At 34.6% G+C, this 12,500-nt stretch overlaps 1 protein-coding gene across 1 annotated transcript; it reads right to left on the bottom strand.

Annotated features, from left to right (window-relative positions):
* Nucleotides 1–3,160: 3,160 nt before the first annotated feature.
* LOC137639365 (C-type lectin domain family 3 member A-like) lies at nucleotides 3,161–8,805 on the bottom strand. The gene is made up of 5 exons (XM_068371641.1): nucleotides 8,719–8,805; nucleotides 7,488–7,623; nucleotides 6,677–6,801; nucleotides 5,556–5,661; nucleotides 3,161–3,545 (listed from the first exon to the last, which is right to left on the bottom strand). Exons 1-5 carry the CDS (start codon nucleotides 8,803–8,805, stop codon nucleotides 3,391–3,393), a joined length of 609 nt encoding a protein of 202 aa, XP_068227742.1. The 3' UTR covers nucleotides 3,161–3,390.
* Nucleotides 8,806–12,500: the final 3,695 nt, after the last annotated feature.

The raw sequence follows: 12,500 nt of genomic DNA on the forward strand, positions 1-12,500 counted from the left end.
ATTGGTCTTTTTTATTCTTGTGGTTATCTCTATAATTCTTTGTATTGATGTATTATCCAATATATTGATTATTTATCAATATGTACAGCACCAGCCTACTTCTGCCGGTTACTCTTTTCATTCAATTAATCGATATAATCAGTAGAAATGATTGGCGAAATCTAACCGAGGCCCTTTGCGTCAATAGGCGTAGGAGTTGATGATGATATAATCAGTAATTTAACGTTGACTAGCAAAATGTATGTATATTTTATGAAGATTCTAATATAATGACTTAGCATCCATTTAAAGGATTAAAGGCCACTCATGAATGGCAGAGGCTAGAAAGAGTGACACTGCCCAATCAAACAGGACAATGCCCTAGAGACTAACCATTTATATATAAGATCAGCGCCCAAGACCTCTCGCCACCCAAGCCAGGACCAAGCAGGGCCAGGCAATGGCTACTGATGACTCAGCAGATAGACCTATGGCCTAGGCTCCTCCAAACTCCCCCATCCTTAACTCAAAAGGAGGGTGAGGATGCATCGACTAAAGGAACTAACGTGTTTGAGCGAAACTCGAACCCCAGTCTGGCGATCACCAGTCAGGGACGTTACCACAACTACGCTTATGCCCTATCTACTATGTGCATTTAGTAGCAAATATTTTGTTTGCAGAGTCAGTTGTATCATATTCATTAAGTTATATTCTTCATCAAATTGTCTCAAACAGGAAAAAGTTCTTTGAAAGCATATTTAAGTCTAACATTTTATGTAGTTTTAATTGGAGACTATTTTCAGGACATTATTTCTAGTAGTTAGGCCTCTGCGAGTGCTACTTTCATAATACCTATTGATTCGACGCCTTAAGGATATTGTTGTATGTAATTATATGCATATTAAACGAATGTATCACTTGTCCCTTGTATTCAAATTTATTTACTTTATTAAATGTGGTTAATTGCGTATACGGAAACGTTTATAGATAATTATCATAATCTCTTTGGAAGCCAATAAATAAATAATACATTTCCCTTTTTTTATACCAAATCCATTTCACACTTAAGCAAATCTTTAGCATTTGAATGATTAATGAACTCAATGATCATTGTATTACCATAATGTTTACCTTTATATATATTTGCTTGGGAGATTTAAAATGAAAAACAACGTAAGGCGTTTGCATCTAGCCTGATAAGATACTTTTTGTCAGTGATGGAGTTTGAGGGATAATGCACGTTGTCATACTTACCATCCTCACTGGTATGGAAGGTGTGAGAGCTGTGATGTTTAAGGAAGGGGGTGTGACTGTACTTGAATGGTTGGTGAGATTGTTTAATATGTGTTGCGTGTTGTCAATGGTACCAGAAGATTGGGTTTGTGTATGTATTGTACCACTATATAAGGGTAAGGGAAATGTGCATATGAGTGTTGTAATTCAAGAGGTATTAGTTTGTTAAGCGTAGTTGGAAAAGTGTATGGTAGAGTACTGATTAATAGGATTAAGGATAAAACAGAGAATGAAATCTTAGAAGTACAGGGTGGCTTTAGAAGAGGTAGGGGATGTATGAAATTTTTCTGAAGAAAATCATCACAGACAACATATATATATATATATATATATATATATATATATATATATATATATATATATATATATATACATATATGTATATATATATATATATATATATATATATATATATGTGTGTGTGTGTGTGTGTATATATATATATATATGTATATATATACATATATATATATACATATATATATTTATATATATATATACATATATATATATATATATATATATATATATATATATATATATATATATATATATATGTTTTTGTGAGTAAGGAAGGAGAACGAAACTTAACCATCTTGAAGTATATTTATTAAGATTACCAAGATTTCGGAGAATCATCTGTCCCATCATCAGTGCTAAAAATCATGAATGTAAACTAATGATTACACACGGATTGATAAAATACTAAAAATCCAATCGCACGGTGCAAGAATTATGATATACAACAAAAGTAAAACTATAGGATTTTCAATACAATAAGACCGAAATATATTGCCACTAATCCTAAGAAAACCTTTTGAATTATCAAGTTAGAGAATGCCAAGCCAAATTTAAAAAAAAAATGAAAATAAGGATAGTGTCTAGATATGATTGCACTTTGAAAGACATATCAACCCCTTCACTACGAGGCTGTGGATCCACCCTCAAGCTCTATACTAGATTAATTAAAAAGAGCACTCAAAATTGTAATATTATGATACACAGTATTCCATGTTCAGAATGTAATTCATTTTAGGTCAGCCAGACATCTAAAGGCATCCCTATAGGAACCAAAGGATATGTTAAACTAAGCCCCTGGGCTTATAGCATCTTGCTTTTCCAACTAGGTTTGTAGCTTGGATAGTAATAATAATAATAATAATAATAATCAAGTCTTAAAATAGCCTGATAAAATGCCGAGACAGTAATCCAAATTAATATCTTTACTGATGAATTAAGTTTGCATATATACTATAACTATTTATGATAAGAGACAAACAATAAACAATATTTTCAGATTGATGACTGAGAGCCTAAAATAGATCATTGGAGCAATAATGGTTATTAAGGTTTAAAAGTCACTTATGAATGGCAGAGGCAAGGGACAGTGACATTGCCCTAACAAACAGGACGAAGGCTTAGAGACTGACCATATATACATATGATCAGCGCTCAAGACTCCTTTCCACCCAAGCTAGGACCAGGGAGGGCAAGGCAATAGCTGCTGGTGACTTCAGGCCTATTGTGAAATCCTCTTCAATTAGCTGTACGTATGGTCATAGTATAATTCTAGCACATGATTTGTATTCCAGTAGCATTGTATTTTTTCTTAAATCTAATTTATCTGAGGTCATCAATAAATTAAATGCATAGGCAACCCATCTTTTTGCATAAATATGATGCTCTTGAAATTCTATGTTCATTGCGAATATGATAATGTCAAAAAAAAAAAAATTAAAGTAGAAACTCCAATCAACGAGCGTGTGTGTATGTTTGAGTGTGTATTTATGTGAGTGTGCGAGCGTGTGTGCGCGTGTGAGTTATATGAAAGATAATTGCTTTAGACAGAAAACTTAATTGCATGTTACTGTAAAAAAAAAGGCTTCTAACCAGCTCATTACAAAACTATAATTTACCACAGCAAAAGTAACGAAGAATATTAATGTTAACATAATCTTTGGAATCAATTGTGCTGGAATTCTTTCTCTATTCGACCAACAGTTTCATAAAGCAATAGTAATTTCCACTCCACAGCCCAAAATGAGTCAAATGTTGTTTTTGGAATACCACTACTCTTCAATATAATTGGCAATATCAATTGCATAACATTGTTGATTCCTACGATAATGTCTTTTCACAAATAAAATTGAAGGCTCTGTCATCGGCGCAAGGCACATCCACCCACAATCCATCCGATCCCATTATAATGCAGTTCTCGTTTCTGCCTCCATTAGGCTCAGGGACATCCCACCTGAAATACGGAAGAGCAATTCCTGAAAAAGAAAAAAAAATAAGGGGAATAAATGAACAGTATAACACGAGTCTCTTAATTCTCGTATAGTCACAACAGAGGTTCCGGGCGAAATAAACCCCCACCCCCAGATGACGTCATGGCCAATCACGTTAGCTCCCACTTTAGAAGTGGTCACGCTGTTAACCCAGGAGACAAGAGGATTGGCTATGACGTCATCAGGGGGTGGGGCTTATTTCGCCTGGAATTGGCAGCGGCTATAGTCTGCATTTACATTTCCTGATTAGTTATACAACGCAGATGAAAAACCAGCCCCGTAAATCTTTAACAGTCAATTAGGTGCTGATTCAGTTCATTTATGACAAAAAAAGGATTAAAGAATTCTTTTAAAGAGCTTTTGGAGAAACATTAAGATTGTAATTTTCGACATTAGAGTAACTATGTTTTATACATAAGAAATCAATTGAATTTTAGATAATTGAAGGGGATATGGAGCCTAAAAGAGAAGGTAATTTCACTAAATAGTTTATTGATTTGTAGCTAATAGATCCCGTTGCAGTGATGATTGGTCTTCTTAAACCACATAATTAATATAACATATTAAGGCTATATCCTGCTTCACAATTTATTTAAAGCCTTAATTTATATATTTGATAACTTCTTCTATGGGTACCTCTTAGATTTTAAATGAGTAGCAACAAAACACGAAAATATTTGATGAAAACGATTTAAAATCCAGACGGGCTACAAACCGTGAGGTGAGGAGAACTGCAGTACTTTCTGGATTCATCTCTCAACAACCCTTTGAAGGTTTAAAGGCCGCTCATGAATGGCAGAGGCAAGGGACAGAGTGACATTGTCCTATCGCGCAGGAGACAGACTATATATATATATATATATATATATATATATATATATATATATATATATATATATATATATACACATATGTATAAATATATATACATATATATATATATATATATATATATATATTTATATATATATGTATATATATACATATATATATATATATATATATATATATATATATATATATATATATATATATGATCAGCGCCCAAGAACCTTCTCCACCTAAGCTAGGACCAAAGAGGGCCAGACAATGGCTGCTGAGGACTCAGCAGATAGACCTATAGACTCATCCAAAATCCCCTTCCTTAGCTCCCAATGATAGTGAGGCTACAACGACCAAAGGAACTAGCGAGTTCGAGCTGAACTCGAACCCCAGTCTGGCGTTCACCAGTCAGGGACGTTACCACATCGGCCACCACAACCCTAAGCTTCGGTAAAGATAACGTCAGGTCTACATTGTTATCCATAAAAGATTTGTTTTCCCATATGAATATAATGTTGATAGGAGAGGTTTTGGGACATGAGCAAATTATCAGTCTTCATTAATTTGGATATAATAAAATAAGTCTTAAAATCTTCTATTACAGTAGACATTCAGAAAAGGTTGATCATATATATGGCTTTACTTGGTTTCAAATGAAACGAAAAACTTGAGGCAGAAATCTTCAAGGATAATAAGAATTTGTGGATATTCAAGAAATAAAGATTTCTAGAAAGATATGTATTTCATTTGATATTATAGATAAATTCCTATAATTGAATGGAGAAAACAGAAATGAGTTACTCATCTTTTATTCTGTCCCATTAATTCTAACTTTGATTGACGCTGATAGACAAGATTTATGTTTAAAGGCTTAAAGGCTTAAAGGCTACTCAAGGGACAATGACAATGTCCTAGAGACTGACCATATATCCATATGTTCAGCGCCCAAAGACCCCTCTCCACCCAAGCTAGGACCAAGGAGGGCCAGCCAATGGTTGCTGATGATTAAGCAGGTGGACCTATAGATTCCCATAGACCCTCCATCCTTAGCTCACAAGGACTTTGAATTTGCAGACATCACAAGAAACTATAGAGTTTGAGTGGGACTTGATCTCCTGTCCAGCAGAACGCTAGGCAGGGAAGTTTCCAATAGATTAATAGAGATTTCCGTACCTGTGTCAGTAGCTACCCAAGTTCCTTCAACTGCGACATCACTGCCAGAAATCCAGATGGTTGACTCTGACGTCAAGGATAATACCCAAGCGTTTTCTGCAGCACTCTGTGGGGAGAGAGGAAACAAAATAAGGCAGAATCTTGAAGGCAAGGAAAGAAAATTTACACAACACACGTATCAAAAGATAGCAATAATCTGAAACTAAATATTTCTTTATCTAGAACGTTGATTATGAGTTTTTTCATGAACTTCAGAAAATTGAGATAGTCATTCTATGACTAATGTTATACCAGTTACATTAAACATCAAAATTGCACACTTTAAGAAATATTGACTTGTGTACTTAAACAAAAATACCCTGTCTTATTATTGTATTATCTACAATATCAAATAAATCTACAAATAACTGCTAGATCTAGAGAAGGTTTAGTCCCAAAATGAAGGAAAAAGGGTTTTAAAAGAGGAACTTTTTATGATAAGAGAAGAGATTCAATACAAAAAATTTCAGAGGTGAGAAAAACTTTGGTATAGTTATGACTAAATCACTGTCTTACATAATGATGCCTCACTCTCTTGCGATGGGAAAATGATCATCGAGACTCTACAACAATGCATTTGATTAAAACTGCATTTTTGAAACACTACAAGTTAAGTGTAAATGATCAAGAGAGCTGCTTTCGTCTGTTTGGGCGATGGTTTTCTTACCTGATGAAGATAGTTGTTGCAAATGATTAAAGTTGAATATGTTATTGTAGATTTTCATTAGTTATTCATTATTCTATTTGTTCATTATAAAATCGTCTATCTTAGCCCAAAGTTTCTCAATTATGCTATCTGTGTTATTTTGGCTATGTATGAAAAAAGGAGTGAAAAATCTATACACACACACACACACGCAACCCCCCCCCCACACACACACACACACATATATATATATATATATATATATATATATATATATATATATATATACTGTATATACATACATACATACACACACACACACACACACACACATATATATATATATATATATATATATATATATATATATATATATATATATATATATATATATATGTGTGTGTGTGTGTGTGTGTGTGTGTGTGTGTGAAAATACCTCAGGCATTGCTAAAACAGCTCCGTCTTGGGCGCACGCAGTAATGGCGTCTGACAGAGGCAAGAGTGAGGCAAAACTCCGATATGCTTTCCTGCCACGTCGGGTATATCCATCTATTTCTCCTCCTGAAAGGAAAAAAATGACTGACAGAGCAATGGCAAGCCAGTGGTTATGATTAAGGACGAATAAATAAGGTATTTGCAACGACAGACGCAAAGACTAAACTCATGATTAGGTATAATAGACTAGTGAATACGGGGATGCTTAAATGTTTGAACCATTCACTAAGCTGTGGGATTTTCTAAATGCAAGTATCTAAAGTTTTGTTTCATTACCAGGATATTGCTTATCTATATTGTATGACACATAAAACAATGATAATGGCAAATATATTGCCATTATACTCAAAGGCGTACAAGACAAGGGGTTTGATGGGCTGCACCCCAAAAAAAAAGAAAAAAAATGGGAAGACTCAATTTTTGTCGGGCATAGAAGCAAGTGCAGCAGGACTGTTCAACTGCCAGATAGTGAATGCTAACCAAGTCCTTAACTGTGTATATATATATATATATATATATATATATATATATATATATATATATATATATATATATATATATATATATATATATATTTGGATTTACAGACTAAATTCACTTCGGGCTGAGAGTTCAGCCACCAGATGAGAAGGGTCTCGTACACTTATGATTATACTTAATGAAAAAAAAACGTCATTGCATGTTACAATAACAATGATTTCAGTATGATGCAACCATGCTTTCCTTTGACAAATTCATACAGCAGTACTTACTTGCACAATACATACGATGATAAGAAGCAGCTACACTGACTTCAAATGAATTGAAGAGATTACAGCCCTGCTCCGCATTACTATAACAAAATCCTAAGCAATTGAATTGTATGAGGCAAGATGTAGCACAGGACCTCTGTATATAATATAGAAAAATATGACAACTGTTAACTTCCTTTTGGTGCAATAATCAGAAGCAAGCACATGTACAGTAAATGACATTCTAAAGTTAGAAGTAAAACTGAAATGTCCCTGCGGTAAAACTGAATAACACAAACATACACCGTTAAAGAAAACCATAATTATAATCGGAAACTCTCCGTAAAAATAAACTATTCTAAGCCATATTTCAGTAAAATACAGGCGACTGTAATTTTACCTTATTTTGCTAATATCATTTACGGGTTGGAAACCGTAATTACACGCCTTTACGTCAATATATCCGTTTTAAAACGGTAAAAATCCTGGATTAAATGTTGCCAGGAATTTGCCGTTTTTTTTTATGCAAATTTTTAACAGTGTATGTTTTTAATAATGACTTACCAAACTTCATACTAAAAGAGTAATTGAATTTTCATGCAAGATGCTTATGGAGTATTTCAGTTAATTAACAAGTCAATTAAGATTAAATTAGAGTGAGACGAGGGAAAGAGAGGGGACTGGAAGCCGATATATTTCTGCGTCTAAGATTATAAAAACTACTCTGTAAAAACTGCCGAACTTTTTCTTGCACATAAATACCAAACGTTTCTTTTTCTTTTTTTTTATATCATATATCTATAACATAGTAGAACAGTCTACAAAGAAGTATGTTGTGTTAATGCTTCCAATGGGTAATATGATATGAGATGTTTTAACTGTGAGTTGAAAAAAAAAAATTGAAAAGTCAATGCAAAGAGGTACAGGGTGTTCAAAAAGTCTCACCACAGTGAGCATTCGCTAAAGTCAGTTATCTTACTTTAACGATAACCGACTTTTACCTGGCGTGACAACGTTAAGAGAGTAATGGACCTCAAATTCTCACTGCTGAGAGACTACAGTGTTCAAAAATTCTCTCTACTTTGTAGCGACTTTTTGAACACTGTAGTCTCAGCAGTGCTCATTCGAAGTCCATTACACCCTTAGCGTTGTCACGCCATGCATAAGTCGGTTATCGTTTCAATTACTTACTACGGAGAGACTTTTTGAACACCCTGTATAATAAGACTCAATAAAACTGGAAGTCACTAACCAAACTGATACCGCTGATTTCCTTAATGATGTAATCATTGGGGCACATATCTGTTCCGCAGTCTCTAAAGGTCATTTGATATGACATCCCAGAAGCTTTGATATATATCATAAAAAAGGCCAGTACGATGAATATCCAGGTGTAAATCATCATTGAGAATCAACTTGCTTTCCAGACTCTGCCCTGTCAATCAAATAAATAACAAACTTGTCTATACTGTTTCATCTTTAAATTACAGGGAGTATATTGTTAACTGACACTAATTCTTTGCCTCTTGATATAGGGAATTGAAAAGACGTGAGTATATATTTTTTTAAAGGTTTAAAGGCAACTCATGAATAGCAGATGCAAGGGACTGGGATATTACCCTAGAAACTGTCCATATTTACATTTGATCAGCACCTAAGGCTCCTCTCCACACAAGCTAGGACCAAGGAGGGCCAGGCAAAGTCTGCTGATGACTCAGCAGATAGACCTATATCTTGTTGAGGGAAAGTCGAAGGACATTTTAACAGTAATAATAATAATAATAATAATAATAATAATAATAATAATAATAATAATAATAATAAAAAAGGTGCTAAAAGTAATTTTCTTGTTGAGGGAAAGACGAAGGACATTTTAACAACAACAACAACAACAATAATAATAATAATAATAATAATAATAATAATAATAATAATAATAATAATAATAATAATAATAATAATAATAATAATAAAAGAAAGGAAATGGTTCTAAAAGTAATTTTCTTGTTGAGGGTAAGTCGAGGGACATTTTGTGATAGGGAAAAAACAAAAAATTATAGACAAATACAAACCTTTTAGTCTATATGTGGAAGAAGAAATTGACACTGTATATGTTTAGGAAGGAGAGAGCTATTGTGTTGAGTTATCAATTTATTTACTTGAGTAAATCAATCTTCATTTCTTTTTTCTTTCAAGTTTCAAAATAACAGGTGTTTTGGAACATTTATCAAATTAATACATTTTAGATATATTTTACTAAAACTACTAATGTTAAAATAATTTAACTGGGGAAATATTTATGGAGCAAAATTAGAATAAGACTAAAAATATTACTTCTCGAATAACTATTGCTAATTTCAATAGCTTCAAGTGGAGTCAGACGTATAACAACTCGCCCGTCAACAAAAACTGGCCATACTTTGCTTAGAAGCTTCAAAATCAACTAAAATCATTCTGTATTTCCAAAGTAATCAAGAAAGTGAAATATGATACGCAAACTGATTACGGAAGAAGAAATAACTTACAAAAGTTTCAGCTTCGCTTGAATCGACTTACTAACCAGATGGCGTTTGAAGAGGCACTATGATTCACCTAGGAGTATTTCTTAGTCCCTAAGACCCTAAGTGAGAGGCAAAAAACAAGCTTCCCTATTGCATGTCTGACTAACATTAAGCCCTCAGAGTGACATTAAGAGAGCAAAGGGTAATTGCTTTTCCATAGAGTAAGAAAAAGCTATATATAAATTGCACTGCTAATCACTTGGTCGAATACTTTAGCAAGAGTAATTAGTAATTGTTCTTTTATCATTCATTAAGAAAAGGAAATATCTACATACCTCTAAGGATATTGGCTTAAAAAAACAAATAGATTTTGGTCGTAATTTAGCCACTATAGTTAAAAGCAGAAGTCTATATTGATTTAACTACGACCAAGCAGTAGCTCTTTTAAACCAAAGAATTATACAAAAGTATTGATAAACAACCATGTCATCTGGAGATTTTAAATGAGTTATTCACCTCTGATTTCAAATCATTTCCTTTTAAAATTAAAACACTATACATATATATATATATATATATATATATATATATATATATATATATATATATATATATATATACATATATATATACATATTTATATATATATGCATACTGTATATCATTAACATTCAATTGGCATCGTCACTACTAGAATTATACAATAAAAAAAATGTCTATCATTGTGTAGTACACGTAAATGTTCAGGCAATAGAATATCATTAACATTATCAGACTATGGCTCCGAACACTCCGTTGCAAAAACACCTCGTTTTCTACGGCACTGAATGCTCATTGCAATAACAACTCGTTTTCTAAGGCGCTGAATGCTCAGTTGCAATAAGACCTCGTTTTTTTCTACGGCGTTGAATGCTCCGTTGCAATAACATCTATTTCTTGAGGGCTAAACGCTCCGTTGCAACAACATCTCATTTTCTACAGCGCTGAAAGCTCCGTTGTAATAACACCTTGTTTTCTACGGAGCTAAACGCTCCACTGCAATAACGCCTCGTTTTCTACAGCGCTGAACGCTCCGTTGCAATAACACCTCGTCTTCTATCTATAGTACTGAATGCTCCTATGCCATAACGCCTCATCTTTTACGCCACTAAACACTCCGTTGCAATTACACCTCGTCTTCTATCTATGGCACTGAATGCTCTGATGCCATAAAACGTCGTCTTCTACGATGCTGAACACTTCGTTGCAATAACACCTCATCTTCTATCTATGGCACTGAATGTTCCGATGCCATAACACATCATCTTCTACGGTGCTGAACACTCCATTGCAATAACACCTCGCCTTCTATCTATGGTACTGAATGCTCCAATGCCATAACACATCGTCTTCTATCTATAGTACTGAATGTTCCTATGCCATAACACTTCGTTTTCTACGGCGCTGAGTGTTCCGTTGCAATAACATCTTATTTTCTACGGCGCTGAAAGCTCCGTTGTAATAACACCTCGTTTTCTACGGCGCTAAACGCTCCACTGCAAAAACACCTTGTTTTCTACAGTGCTAAACGCTCCACTGCAATAACACCTCGTTTCCTACGATGCTGAACGCTTCATTGCAATAACACCTCAGCTTCTATCTATAGTACTAAAAGCCCCGATGCCATAACACATTTTTCTCTACGGCGCTGAACACTCCGTTGCAATAACACCTCGTCTTCTATCTATGGCACTGAATGCTCTGATGCCACAACACATCGTCTTCTACGGTGCTAAACACTCCATTGCAATAACACCTCGTCTTCTATCTATGGCACTGAATGCCCCAATGCCATAACACATCATCTTCTACGGTGCTTAACACTCCGTTGCAATAACACCTCGTCTTCTACAGTATTTATGGTACTGAATACTCCGATGCCATAACACATCGTCTTCTACTGTGGTGAACACTCTGTTGCAATAACACCTCGTTTTCTATCTAAAGCACTGAATGCTCCGATGCCATAACACCTCGTTTTCTACGTTGCTGAACACTCTGTTGCAATAACACCTCGTCTTCTATTTATGGCACTGAATGCTCTGATGCCATAACACCTCGTCTTCTACGGTGCTGAACACTCTGTTGCAATAGCACCTCGTCTTCTATCTATGGCACTGAATGCTCTGTGCCATACCACATCGTCTTCTACGGCGCTGGACACTCTGTTGCAATAATACCTCGTCTTCTATCTATGGCACTGAATGCTCCGATGCCATAACACCTTGATTTCTACGGCGCTGAACACTCTGTTGCAATAACACCTCGTCTTCTATCTATGGCACTGAATTGTTCAATGCCATGTCACCTCGTCTTCTACAGCGCTGAACACTCCGTTGCAATAATACCTCATTTTCTACGGCGCTGAAGATTCTGTTGCAATGACACCTCGTTTCCTACGGCACTTATGTATACTGTACATAGGTAGTAAAATTGTTGCTTCCTCTGGCATGGAGAATGGTGCTTCTTGGATTCTTCTTTGGGCATCATTACG

Source organism: Palaemon carinicauda, chromosome 4 (genome assembly GCF_036898095.1).
Source record: "Palaemon carinicauda isolate YSFRI2023 chromosome 4, ASM3689809v2, whole genome shotgun sequence".
NCBI lineage: Eukaryota > Metazoa > Arthropoda > Malacostraca > Decapoda > Palaemonidae > Palaemon > Palaemon carinicauda.